Source organism: Narcine bancroftii, chromosome 3 (genome assembly GCF_036971445.1).
Source record: "Narcine bancroftii isolate sNarBan1 chromosome 3, sNarBan1.hap1, whole genome shotgun sequence".
NCBI lineage: Eukaryota > Metazoa > Chordata > Chondrichthyes > Torpediniformes > Narcinidae > Narcine > Narcine bancroftii.
This window is the reverse complement of record NC_091471.1, coordinates 157,628,434-157,643,232: the sequence shown is the minus strand read 5'-3', so window position 1 is coordinate 157,643,232 and position 14,799 is coordinate 157,628,434. Positions and strand designations below refer to the sequence as shown.

Sequence of the window (14,799 nt, the reverse complement as noted above, 5' to 3'; positions counted from 1 at the left end):
TAAACAATAAGAATTTCAGCTCCCTTCTGAAGAAGTTTTAATAAGTAAACGATTCTAAAATAGACTGCACTACCAAATACTTCTCAATGCATTTTCTACTCCCAACTCTCATTTAAACAGCATCAAATTGATATTACTTCAATGAGCATGCTTTTATGTAAGGGTGAAATAAGCATTACAAAGGACCTCATTTCTCACCTGCATATGCCGCATGATAGGCAGTGGTACTGTTTCTTGTCCACGTCAAACAGATGACACGTGTCACAGTAATATTCCCCAAACACAGTTTTACAGCTTTCACAGCTCTTTTGAACCTGAAGTTCAAAATGTGTTGATGTTCAGATTATTTGACTTTCACAACAGACTGACAAGCAACAATATGACAAAGTTCACATTGTAGTTTATTTGCTACAAAAATGAAAATGTTGCAGATTGTAAAAAATAAACATTTTGTCCTTTGTTTCTTTTGTAAAATTAAACTAATTTCCAATTTGTTTCTATTAAGGAGGGCACCATAGGAAAAAATTGTGCCTACTTCACTACATGGCTAATCCTGCATCTCAAATTCATTTATTCAATCAAGCCCCAATTGACTTCATGTTCACAAATCTATTGGTCGCTTGATTACAGTTAACTGACCTCCTGCGAGATTTACACGATTCTCTGTTGTTCACATTTCACTCTCAAATCCTGATTTTTAAATTGCGCCTATCGACTTTTGCCGTTATATCAACCGACCATAATTCCAGTCTGTAATAGTTCTTCAACAGATTGTGTTTCTGATTAGTCATACTAATATAGATATGTTTTGGGGAGATAAATTGGGAAAGGTTTGTTAGAGTAGATTACATACAAACACTTTAAAACAGATCTTATTTGAAATACTGGAGCACTGCCCCATGCTAGATATATCGGGGCCTCAGAACCTTTGCAAGAGCTTTGGAAAGTGCCCAAGAGACTTCATTAATGGATTGCTGTTTACAAAAAGGCAACAGATGAAAGTTTGTCGGAGCTGCCTTCTGTCTGGAAGAGAACTTGTTCTAAGAGGGTCATGTGGTTTTGCAAGCAGAGAGAGTCAAACAGGTTTTCTCTCAGAGAGAAAAAGTGAGAGAGAGACACACACCCACAGATCACTTCTACAGTGTCACAGCCAGCAACAGCAACTGGGACTGGAACAGGACAAGCTTGTGGAAAACCCCATTTAGAAGACGGGTTGTAAGTGCTTATATCAGCCTGGTCAAAGCCCTTGTGGTTCATGCAAGAGGAGAGGATTGGCTGTCTAATGTTTAACTTGGAATAATTTAAACAAAAAGGAACTCTGTGGTGACCTGAAAGAAAGAGGTTATCATCTGGAAAAGCCTTAAGGGGGCAAGTTCCATCAGCAAGACACTGGAGTGGCTGATTAAAAGGAATCAGTTGTGGATGTCCTGGAACAACAAATCTCTCTCTAAACCGACAAGAACCTTCCTGAGCAGTAACCATTTACTTTTAAGCACCAAGGCCTGGTGAACTTTATAAATGTTATTTTCTGTGCACAGTCTAAAAATTACCTGCATCCAGTGAACTTGGAGGAGTGAGAAATGAGATTGGACTGTGAACCAAAGAACTTTTCTGAACTTACACACACATTATATACATGTGTGCTTAGATTTAGAAGGGGGTTAAGTTGGGTTAGTCACCCTGGTCAGAGGCGTTATCTGTAAACTTGGGAGAGAGGGGGTTAATTATCTACAATGTTATTGTTCGTCTATTGGGTGGCTCCGTGGAGGGTGAGAAACCTGCAGATGCAGTGACAGTTAAATGTTTTCAAAGAATATGTCTGAAAATAAAGTGAATTGCTTAAGATTTATATATTCATGCAAGTGAAGTTTGTTCATTGTAAGTATATTATTTTTGTCTTTTAAATTGTTTATTCTTAATGCAGGTATATTAAGCAGCGTAAGGGAAAGTCTCAAGCAACTGGAAAACACACTTATCTGGCTTCTATCAATTCCCCATAGGTGCCAAATACCGAAGGTTTTACTATACTGAGAAAAGCCAGCACTAGTGACTGTACAGCCTCTTCCTATTAATAATGACATTATTGACCAAAGGGCTGAGAATTCAATGATCTTATACCTATAATGACACTGCAGGTAGACATTTGTTGCATATGCTGAGGAATAATTTCATTGGTTCTCTGCTCCTTAGTTTCCTGTACCCTTGTCCTCTCTCATACATGCCATCAACACACCTTTAATTGCCTTTGCAAATAAGGGTAATATAGTGGTCAATTCATCTACTAACCATTTTTGGGATGTGGAGCACCTGGAAAAGGCACATGCAGTCAAGCAGCAAAACTCTACAGACAGCACCCAAGGTCAGGACTGAACTTAAGTCTCTGTGGCTACAGACAGGAGCATTAGTTGCTGCTTGCCTATGCCAAATTGCAAGCAACAACCAATTGAAAATGATATTACTGTACAATTAACTCGGTTTTCTTATTACTGAGTAGTTATCTACCTTCTGAACTGTTTCACACTTTGCACACTGAACTTGAGTGACCTTAAAACGATCCAGTTGATGATTTTCCGCATCGTCATGACACAGGCGACAAATGTAAAACTTGCCACAGCATGGTGCCTGAAAGATCAAAGAGTAAATTTTAGAAATTGTGTTTGCAAACTCAATGCATTCTGTATTCAAGAGGACCTTTACTTGTTACAGAAACTGGAAAGACTGATGGTTGAACTCTGGCAAAGGGTTCTCAACCTTAGGTGCAAGGTCCAGTATAATTTCCACTGGGACTGCTTGATGGCTTCAAACATTTTGGGTTTTATTTCTCATTTCTAAAATCTGCAGCTTTTTTGATCTTCCACATCCAACACATTTCCACTTCACCCTGCCTCCTGCCAGTCAGAACAAATGGAGTTCTCTTGCTTCACCCCATTCAACACATTTTTATACCTGCCAACTATGATATGATACCATTTGGGGCTACATATCCCACCTCCCCACCCCTTTTTGCAGGGACTTCTCCGTGACCTCCCAGTCCAAGCACATCCTCAGCTATCCTTGTACCTGACAAGGAACTTCCCACTGTAATCGTCATGACATTTCCCCCTTACCTCCATCTTGGACCATAAACAGACTCCCAGATGAGATAACTTTACATCATCCAACCTAATCTACCACCTGTGTCAAACAGCGTAGCCTCCTCTAAGATGATGATGCCAAACAGAGATTTGATTTCCTCCCACAGGGGCCAGCTGGAACTCCAGCCATTTTAATTTTGTTCACCAATCTGACACAGAATGAGGGAGAGAGCCAGGAGCGGGTGAAAGGAGAGGGTTGTTCCTCATTGCGAACTGCGAGAGTGATATTTAAAATGAGAAGAGAACCATTTTTTAAAAAAAATTATTTATTGATCATGATAAATCATACAATAAAAATCTTTCTTTCTTTGGCTTGGCTTCGCGGACGAAGATTTATGGAGGGGTATGTCCACGTCTGCTGCAGGCTCGTTGGTGACTGACAAGTCCGATGCGGGACAGGCAGGCACGGTTGTAGCGGTTGCAAGGGAAAATTGGTTGGTTGGGGTGGGTGTTGGGTTTTTCCTCCTTTGTCTTTTGTCAGTGAGGTGGGCTCTGCGGTCTTCTTCAAAGGAGGTTGCTGCCCGCTGAACTGTGAGGCGCCAAGATGCAAGGTTGGAGGCGATATCAGCCCATTGGCGGTGGTCAATGCGGCAGGTACCAAGAGATTTCTTTAAGCAGTCCTTGCACCTCTTTTTTGGTGCACCTCTGTCTCGGTGGCCAGTGGAGAGCTCGCCATAGAACACGATCTTGGGAAGGCGATGGTCCTCCATTCTGGAGCAACACCATCAATGGGAAGAAAATTAATAATTCAACCCCATACATTCCAAATACATGCTCCAAGTTTTAACAAATAAAAGAATAATTATTACATAAATTATATGCTATCTTTTCCAATGGAATACAAGATTTCATTCCTAAATTCCATTGCTGAATGCTCAAATTAGTCTCATTCTTCCAAGTAATTGCCAAAAATTTTCTAACCACAGCTAAGGCCAATCTCAAAAAAGCTATTTGAAATTTATTTAATTTTAACTCCAAACTCAATTTCTTAATATAACCCAATAAAAAATACTAAAGTATCAAGTGAAATTTTCAATTTAAAAATAGCTTCTAAGAGTTCCTTAAATCTACCCCAAAAAGGTTTCACCATCTCACATAACCAAGTAAAATGTAAAAATGAACCAACTTCTTTATAACATCTAAAACATAAATCTGAAGAAATAAATGTCTATTACCTTAAATTTTCCGGAGTTAAATATAATTGATGAAGAAAATTATAATGAACCAATCTGTACCTTACATTTACAATTTTAGCCATACTATCCTCCCATAGATTCATCCAATCACCCTGAGAGATAGATATGGACAGATCTTTTTCCCATTTTAATTTAGATTTATAAACATCTGACTTAAGCATTTTATTCTGCAATAAAGCATACATCTCAGATATAAATCATTTCTTGCCACCATCAGTAAGTAAAATTTGATATTGAAACCTGCTGGGGAACCCAAAATTATCCAACAATTTGATAATAAGAAAAAAAGAGTATTCGAAGATATTTCATATTTCTCTTTCATTCTTTGGAATTAAATAAAATATTCTGCTTCATAACAATCTTCCACTAATTTAATAACTTTCTGATCCCACAACTTCAAAACTTGATTATTAGGTGTAAAAAGAAAAAGCTTATTTTGAAACATAGGAGTTTTACTCAAAATTTTACTTTGAGTACCTATAATTTCATTTTTTTTATTCTATAATTCCATTAAATGTTTAAACACATGCAAATTATAATTGCTTAATAACTGAGAATTCCATCTATAAATAAACTGATCCACCTTCTTCTCGCCAATCTGTGATAATTCAATATTAGCCCATTCACAGGTTTATCCACTTCAAACATCCTATTAATAAATTTCAACTGTACTGATTCATAATAATTCTGAAAATTAGGAAGTTGTAAACCTCCTAATGCATATTTCCAAGTTAATTTCTGTAATAACACTCTGACCATTTTATCTTTCCACAAAAACCTCCTCACCAAAGCATTCAAATCTTTTAAAAATTTTTGAGGAATCTTGCAAGGAATAGATTGAAAAAGATATTGAATTTGAGGAAAGATATTTATTTTAATACAATTAATATGTCCTATTAATGTTAAAGGTAAATCTTTCCACCGATTCAAATTATATTTAATTTTAGACAATAAAGTTAGATAATTTAGTTCATATAAATGATTATAATTACTATCTATCTTAATCTTAATACTTAATCTGATGACTCAAATTTAACAATATCCCTGCAAAGACCATTTTAGCTAAAGGCATAATTTCACTATTTTCCCAGTTAATTTTATATCCTGATACTTCACTGTACTTCTCCAATCTATCATGCAGACTCCCCAAAGATTTCAAAGGTTGTGTTAAATATATCAAAATGTCAATTGCAAACAAATTTATTTATATTCATCAGCTTTCACTTTAATACCTTTAATATTACTATCTTGTCTAATCATCTGAGCCAAAGGTTCAATAACCAATGCAAATAGAGCTGGTGACAAAGGGCAGTCTTGCCTAGTTGATCTAGATAACATAAAAGGTGAAGATACCTGTCAATTTGTCACAACTCTAGCAGTAGGTCTTCTATATAAAGCCTTAATCTAACCAATAAAAAAAGCCCCAAAATTAAATTTCTCCAAAACTTTAAATAAAAAAACTCCATTCGACTCTATCAAAAGGCTTCTCTGCATTGAGAGAAATTACCATTGATTGGTCAGATTGCTCCCAAGAATCATTAATTAAAGAAACCAACTTAACAATATTGTCTGCTGAATAACATTTTTAATAAAACCTACTTGATCTACATGAATTAAATCTGGTAAATATTTAGCTAATCTATTAACTAGAACCTTGGCAACAATTTTATAGTCTACATTCAATAAAGAAATAGGTCAATAAGACCCTGCTTTTAATGAGCCCCTATCCTTAAGAATAACTGTAATAATTGCTTTAGAAAAAGAATCCAGAAAAGAACAAATCTCTATCACCTGCTTCAATACATCCATCAATAAAGGAATTAATAAGTCCTGAAATTCTTTATAAAATTCGGAAGTAAACCATCATCTCCTGGAGACTTCCCACTAGGCATAGATCGCAGTGTATCCATCACTTCTTTCACAGTAAAGGACGCATCTAAATCCTTGATATCTTTATCCCTTCAAAGAAGGTAAAACTAAATCAGACAAAAAATTATCAATTTTAGCTTCATCTTCCAACACTCAGAAGTATAAAATTTTTCATAAAATTTACAAAACTCATCAATTTCCTGGTTTATATGTAATCGGTGAATCATATCTAATAGCGTTTATTGTTCTAGAAGCTTGCTCCATTTTTAACTGCCAAGCTAAGCTCTCACACAACCCATAATATTGCTGTTTAGTTCTCTGTAATAATTTCTCAAATTTATGTTTGTAACAAATTATGCTGTAATTTCATATTAACTAAGCGTGTTCTCTTAATTTCTGAGAGAAAATTAAAAAGCACTGGGAAAGGTCCATTCCTGTTTGTTTCTTGTCAGAAATTGCAAGAGTGGGACTTGGAAGGGGAAGAGGACAGTTTAAAAAGCCAATAAAGGCAAGAAGAGCTTAAATGAAGCAACTATGAGTTGAAGTGAGAGAGCATGGGAACAGGCTTGTTTAAATTAGTGAGAAGTTGAAGCAGAATTGCCATCGTGTGAGTTGGCCTGAATTGGAGTGGGGAGTTGAGGCTTTGGCCAGAAGAGGCTGAGGCCAAAGAAGTACTATATATAGTCATCAATACCATTTAATAGTCAACCTCCCCTTTTTTTGGCCCAAAAATTGCATGTTTTCAAATAAATTGACCCTTTTTTTGTCTCTGACTACCCTCCCGTCCAAGCACCCAATGCCCCAGATGTGGACTCACCACCCAGTCCCAGCCATACGAGCTCCCAGCGCCCCAAATACAGACTCACCACCCAGTCCCAGCCATCCAAGCTCCCATTGCCTTGAAAGACACAGGTACTTACTGCAGACAAAGTTTGACCCATGTAAAAGTCAACCCCCCCCCCCCAAATTTGACCAAAAAAAATTGACAGCTACATGAGTATACGTATACATTAGGTAAGAAAGGTCTATTTTTCCTTTCATATTGCTGATTTGGTCTTGGTTACCTGTAGTAACATGCAGGAGTGATGGCAGATTAATACTCAGAATCAGAATTTATTGTCATGAACATCTCTCGAAATTCATTAATTGCAGCAGCATTACTGTGCAAATTTTGATAAATTTCAAAACAAGAAAATAAGAGAAAGTAAGGTAGTGTCTGTAGTTCATTATCCATTCAGAAATCTGATGGCAGAGGAGAAGGAGCCGTCCTTGTGCTGCTGGGTCCTTTTCTTCAGGCTCCTGTATCTTTTTCCTCATGGTAGCAGTGTGAAGAGGTCATGTCTTGAATGGTGGGGTCCTTGAGGATAGAGGCTTAAGATACTATATCTTGTCAATGTCCTTGATGGAGTGAAGACTGGGGTCCGTGATGTCACTGACCAAGTTAACTACTCTGTAGCTTTGCAGACGATGCCGCTTTAGTTGCCCATTCAGAGCCAGCTCTTCAGCGCTTGACGTGCTGTTTTGCGGAAACTGCCAAAATGTTTGGCCTGGAAGTCAGCCTGAAGAAAACTGAGGTCCTCCATCAGCCAGCTCCCCACCATGGCTACCAGCCCCCCCACATCTCCATTGGGCACACAAAACTCAAAACGGTCAACCAGTTTACCTATCTCGGCTGCACCATTTCATCGGATGCAAGGATCAACAACGAGATAGACAACAGACTCGCCAAGGCAAATAGCGCCTTTGGAAGACTACACAAGAGTCTGGAAAAACAACTAACTGAAAAACCTCACAAAGATTAGCGTATACAGAGCCGTGGTCATACCCACACTCCTGTTCGGCTCCGAATCATGGGTCCTCTACCGGCATCACCTACGGCTCCTAGAACGCTTCCACCAGCGTTGTCTCCACTCCATCCTCAACATTCATTGGAGCGACTTCATCCCTAACATCGAAGTACTCGAGATGGCAGAGGCCGACAGCATCGAATCCACGCTGCTGAAGATCCAACTGCGCTGGGTAGGTCACGTCTCCAGAATGGAGGACCATCGCCTTCCCAAGATCGTGTTATATGGCGAGCTCTCCACTGGCCACCGTGACAGAGGTGCACCAAAGAAGAGATACAAGGACTGCCTAAAGAAATCTCTTGGTGCCTGCCACATTGACCACCGCCAGTGGGCTGATATCGCCTCAAACCGTGCATCTTGGCGCCTCACAGTTCGGCGGGCAGCAACCTCCTTTGAAGAAGACTGCAGAGCCCACCTCACTGACAAAAGACAAAGGAGGAAAAACCCAACACCCAACCCCAACCAACCAATTTTCCCCTGCAACCACGTCTGCCTGTCCCGCATCGGACTTGTCAGCCACAAACGAGCCTGCAGCTGACGTGGACATTTACCCCTCCATAAATCTTCGACCGCGAAGCCAAGCCAAAGAGAAAGAAGAAGAGACATTGGCACTGCCATACCAGATAGTGATTCAACCAGACAGAATGTTCTCCATGTACACCTGTAGAAATTGGAGAGTCTTTGGTAACATATCAAATCTCTTCAAAGTCCTCACTTAGTACAGCCCTGGTGAGTCTCCTTCGTGATTCCATCAACATGCAGACCCCAGGAAAGATCCTCAAAGTTGATGACACTGAGTAATTTGAAGTTCTTAACCCTCTCCACTGCTGACCCCTAAATGAGGACTGGTTTGTTTCCTAATTTCCTCCTGAAGTCCACAATCAGCTTCTTGGTTTTGCCATTGTTGAGTGAAAGGTTGTTGTTATAACATCTCTCAACTACTGATCTATCTCCCTCCTGTACGTTTCCTCATTGCCATCCATGATTTGCCGAAAACCGTAGTGCAGTGGTTCTCAACCTTTTTCTTTCCACTCACATACCACCTTAAGCAATCACTTACTAATGGGATAGGGATTACTTAAAGTGGCATGTGAGAGGGAAGAAAAAGGTTGAGAACCACTGCCAGAGTGTCTTCAAAAAATTTATGGACTGCATTTGAATTGTGCCTAGCCATACAGTCATGGATGTTGAGTGAGCATTGGGCTAAGCATGCATTCTTGAGGTGCACCTGTTTGATTGTCAGTGCGGAGACTTTGCTTCCAATTTGTACTGACTGGGGTCTTCCGATGAGGAAGACCAGAATCCAGATGCAGAGAGAGGTGCAGAGCCCCAATTTTTGAAGCTTGTTTTCTAGTACTGAGAGAATAATGGTGTTGAAGGTTGAGGTGTAGTTGATGAAGGGTAGCCAGATGTGTGTGGTGCTGTGGTCTAGGTGATCCAGAGCCAAGTGGAGAGTCAGAGATATTACATCTCCTGTAGTGCGATTGTGACGATAGGCGAATTGCAATGGGTCCAGATCTTTACTTAGGTATGTCTTAACTCAAGCCATGGTCAACTTCTCAAAGCATTTCATCACAGTAGATGTGAGTGCTATTGAGCTGTACTCATTGAGGCAGCTCGCTCTGCTCTACTTAGGCACCAGGATGATTGATGCCCTTTTGAAGCAGGTGGGAACCTCTTACTGCAGCAATGAAAGATTAAAAATGTCTATGAACATTCCAGTTAGTTGGTTGGTGCACTGATTTTCAGTACCCTGTCAGGGAACGCCATCATGGCCTGATGCCTTACAAGGGTTCACCCTCTTGAATGATGTTCTGATATTGGCCTCAGAGACAAATCACAGGGTCGTCAGCCTGTAAGTTGTGAAAATTCATGGAATTTGATATTTCCCTGATGCTACACCCTGCAGGAAGCGCAGCCAACTCCAACTCCTGAAACACTGCATTAAGGAACTGAAGTTGGATGAACTGAGGATTATCTGGCAAGTCAGAGATAAGACTTTTGAGCAGATGCTTTCATCTAGAGTGCAGGATTCAGCTAGTAGATGGGTGAACACCGAGAAAGGTAAGGGGAGAAAGAAGTCGGTGCAGGGTTACGCTGTGGTCAACTCTGAGCCTTAGAATGGAAGGATGAAATCAGGTAGAGCAAATGTCATAGGAACCTCGACAAGGGGAAAAGATATGTGATTCTGCGGCCACAAAAGAGAGTCCAAGATGTATGTTGCCTCCTAGGTGCTCGAGTCCAGAATGTCTCTGAGCAAGAGCAGAATATTCTTAAAAGGGAGGGCGTGCATATTATTAATAAGTACCAATATTATTGGTACATATTGGTACCAATAATATAGGCAAGAGTGGAGATGAGGACCTGCAAAGAAAGTTCATGGAGTTAGAAGAGGCTGAAGAGCAGGACCTCCAAGGTGTAATCTCTGGATTACTTCCAGTGCCACAAGCAATGTAATGTCAGAACAGGAAGATAGAACAGACAAATGAATGGCTGAGGAGATGGTGCAGGTGGCAGGATTTCACATTCTTGGATTATCTTAACCTTTTCTGGGGAAGGGGGGACTGTGCAAGAGGGACAGGTTGCATCTGAATTCAAGCGAACCAATAAGATGGCAGGTGAGAGGCGGCAAATTAAACTAGAATCAATCACAGGGGGTGGGAACCAAAGGTATACACACAAAAAAAGCTGGTAGGGAGTTTGTGTGGAAAGAGAGGCAGATAGGGCAAAATTGCAGCCATTTGGATCAGTTGCAAAGGAACAGGGACACTATCAAGAAAAAGGTAATAAATACAGAGCTAAAGCTTTTGTATTTAAATGCACGCAGCATAATAAAGTGGATGACTTTGTCATTCAGCTAGATTGGCAGGTATGATGTGGCTATCATAGAGTTGTGGCTAAAGGATGGATGCCATTGGGAGCTGAATGTCCAAGCATACACAGTGTATTGAAAAGAAAGGCAGGATGGCAGAGGGGTTGACATGGCTGTTGATAAAGAACATTAAATTATTGTAAAGCGGTAACATATATAGAATACACAGAGTATAGGCCCTTCAGCCCTTGATGTTGTGCCGACTCATATATCTCTTTAAAAAAGGTACTAATCCCTCCCTACCCTATAACTCTCATTTTTCTTTCATCCATCTAAGTCTCTTAAATGCCCCCAATGTTTCAGCTTTGACCACCATCCCCGTCAAGGCATTCCAGGCACCCACAACCCTCTGTGTAAAAAACTTATTCCTAATGTTTCCCCTAAATTCCCCTCCCTTAACTTTGTACTCATGTCGTCTGGTGTTTGCTGATCCTGCCCCAAGAAACAGGTGCTGGCTGCCTCTTATAATCTTGTAGACCTCCATCAAGTCTCCACCCATCCTTCTATGCTTCAAAGAGAAAAGTCACAGCTCTGCTAACCTTGCCTCATAAGAATTGTTTCCCAATCCGGAGAACATCCTGGTAAATCTCCTCTGCACCCACTCCATAGCTTCCACATCCTTCCATAACAAGGCAACCAGAACTGAACATAATACTCTTAGTGTGGTCTTACTAGAGATTTCTAGAGTTGCCACATGACCTCTCTACTGAATTCAATCCCCCATTAATGAATTCCAGCATTCCATAGGCCTTCTTAACTATCCTATCAACCTGTGCGGCAACCTTGAGGGATGTATGGATTTGGACCCCAAGGTCTCTCTATTTATCCACACTCTTTGTAACAATATTAATATTTGAGGAGAATTTATAAGATTTAGAGTAGGTCACATTTTAAAACAAATCTTATTTGAAAGATCTCTGGAGAATGTAAGCACCTTTCATAAGTAGTTGTTAATTGAACTGCCTAAAAAAATCTCTTGGTGCCTGCCACATTGACCACCGCCAGTGGGCTGATATCGCCTCAAACCGTGCATCTTGGCGCCTCACAGTTTGGTGGGCAGCAACCTCCTTTGAAGAAGACCGCAGAGCCCACTTCACTGACAAAAGGCAAAGGAGGAAAAACCCAACACCCAACCCCAACCAACCAATTTTCCCCTGCAACCGCTGCAACCGTGTCTGCCTGTCCCGCATCGGACTTGTCAGCCACAAACGAGCCTGCAGCTGACGTGGACATTTACCCCCTCCATAAATCTTCGTCCGCGAAGCCAAGCCAAAGAAAGAAATTGAACTGATGTCATAAAATGCTTGACCATTGTCTTGCTGGAGTCATGCTGTCTATCAGTACCCTTTCTGCAAAGTGCTCATAGAAAGGTCACTCCTGGATTTTGTTTATCTAACAGATGGGAGCAGAAGAAAGAACTCCTGTTGTTTTCCTCAGGAAGGTGGGGGTTTTGCAAGACATGAGTAACATGCTCTCTTTGGAGTTGCAGTTGGAAGAGAGAGAGAGTTAACAGCTCAGTCAGTGTGTGGGACACTGACAAGTAACTGAAAAGTGCAATCCAGGGAAAACTGTTTGAAACTGATGAAAGGAAGTTCCAGAGCAGTAGATTTCTGGAAGTGCTATCTGACTGATATTTCTCTTGAAATAGAGGAAGGAATGGAACTCTGTGGTAGCTTGAAGAAAGAGGTTACCATCTAGAAGACCCTGATGGGGTAAGTTTAATCAGTGAGACTCTGGTGGTACCTCAGTTGTGGAAATCCTGGAGCAACAAATATCTCTCTCTGCAAACCATACAAGAACCTTCCTGAGTGGTAAACATTTACCTTTCAAGCACCAAGCCTGGTGAACTTTATACTAAATTCTGTGCACAGTATGGTGATTGCTTGCAACCAGAAAACTTGGAAGAAGAAGTGAGATTGAACTGTGAACCAAATAACTTTTCTTGAATTTACACACACATTGCAAACATGTGCGTTTAGAATTAGAAGGGGGTCAATTAAGTATAGAGTTAAGTTAATGTTTGATTCTATTTTCATGTTTATTTTATTAAAAATAACTTTTGTTTTGAAAGCCACTTGTCTTTGTGAATGTCTATTGCTGCTGGGTTTTGGGGTTCTTTGGACTTCTAACATCTTAAATAACCAATTCTCAGACTTCTGGTTAGTCTTTCCAAAGTGCATCACCTCACACTATCAGGATTGAAGTCTACCTGCCACTTTTTTACCCAACTCTACATCCTGACCATTAACCCTATACTCAGCCTTCTGGTTAGTCCTTCCAAAATGCATCACCTCCCACTTATCCGGATTGAAATCCATCTGCCACTTTTATGCCCAACCCTGCATCACCTTGTAATCTTCAACAACCTTCAGCTTCATCCACAACTCCTCCATCCTTTGTCATCTGCAAACTTACTGACCCAGAAGATATAGAATCTTTGTGGGTTGAGTTAAGAAATGAGGAGAAAAACATGAAAGTCTGCTGATGCTGTGATTGTAGTAAAAATACAAAAGTGATACAGCAACTCAGCACCTCTCGCAGCGTCCAGAAGATGTATTACCATCATATCTAGCCAGAGTCCTTCCTCACTGTAAGAAATGGTTAAAAGGACATCAATGGCAGTTATAGACCTCCAAACAGTAGCCAAACAATAACAAATTACAATAGCAAATAGTAAAGGCATGTCAGAAGGACAATGTTATGATAGTTACGGGGGATTTTAACATGCAAGTAGATTGGGAAAATCAGTTTGGGGCTTGATCTCAAGAGAGAGGATTTATAGAATGCTTACAAGATGACTTTTTAGAACAGCTTGTTAATGAGCCCACTAGGGGATCAGCTGTACTGGATTGGGTGTTATGTAATACGCCAGAGGAGTCAGTGGGAGTAGTGACCATAATATGACTGAGTTCAATTTGAGATATGATAAGGAGAAACTAAAATCTGATATATCTTTCTTTCAGTTGAGTAAAGGGAATTACAGTGGTATGAGAGAGGAACTGGCCAAGAAGGTTGAAAAGGAACACGAATAGGAAGGACAGCAGAGCAGCAATGGATGAGTTTCTGCAACAAATGAGGAAGGTGCAGAATACATACCAAAAACTAGAATTCAAATGGAAAAATGTCACAACTGACAAGGAAAGTCAAAGCCAATATAAAAGTAAAAGAAAGGGAAGATAAGAGGATTGGGACGTTTTTAAAAATTTGAAAGCAACTAAAAAACTCAAAGGAGGGAAAAGATTAAATATAAAACTCAGCTAGTAAATAATCTCAAAGAGGATACAAAAAGGTTTGGGATATAAAGAGTAACAGAGAGGAGTGGAGATCAGACCACTAGAAAATGACACTAGAGAAGTAACAATGGGAGACAAGGAAAAGGCAAAGAAGCTAAATGAGTATTTTGCATCAGTCATCACTAAGGAAGACATTATCAGTGTGCCAGATGTCCAAGGCTATCAGGGAAGGGAAGTGAGTGCAGTTACTATTTCAAGGGAAAAGGTGCTCAGAAAGCAAAATGACCTAAGGGTAGATCAGTCTCATGGACCAGATAGATTGTAACCTCAGGTTCTGAAAGAAGAAGCTGTAGAAATTGTGCAGGCATTGGTAATGATCTTTCATGAATCAACAGATTCTATCACAAATGTCACCCCACTATTCAAGAAGGGAAGAAGGCAGCAGAAAGGAAATTATATTCCAATTAGCCTTACATCAGTGGTTGGGAAGATTCTGGTCAATTGTCAAGGATGAAATCAAAGAGTACTTGGAGGTGCATGACAAGATAGACCAAAGCCGACATGGTTTCCTTCAGAGAAAATCTTGCTTGACAAACCTATTAGAATTCTTTGAGGAAGTGACAAGCAGGCTAGGTAAAGGAGGTGCAG

At 40.1% G+C, this 14,799-nt stretch overlaps 1 protein-coding gene across 7 annotated transcripts in view; it reads right to left on the bottom strand.

The window, feature by feature from the left end:
• The window catches only part of rchy1 (ring finger and CHY zinc finger domain containing 1), a 49,710-nt gene that overhangs the window by 33,640 nt on the left and 1,271 nt on the right, over nucleotides 1-14,799 (bottom strand). Inside the window, exons 1-4 of one of the 7 annotated variants that reach the window (XM_069925546.1) lie at nucleotides 13,479-13,501; nucleotides 6,122-6,289; nucleotides 2,503-2,622; nucleotides 199-314 (exon numbers count right to left, since the gene is read on the bottom strand). In XM_069925546.1, coding sequence (XP_069781647.1) covers nucleotides 199-314; nucleotides 2,503-2,622; nucleotides 6,122-6,139 — 254 coding nt within the window. In that variant the 5' untranslated portion in view covers nucleotides 6,140-6,289; nucleotides 13,479-13,501. Of the gene's footprint in view, nucleotides 1-198; nucleotides 315-2,502; nucleotides 2,623-6,121; nucleotides 6,307-13,478; nucleotides 13,507-14,799 lie in introns of those variants that run through there. The other 6 variants (XM_069925544.1, XM_069925545.1, XM_069925547.1 and 3 more) reach the window with 6 other exon arrangements.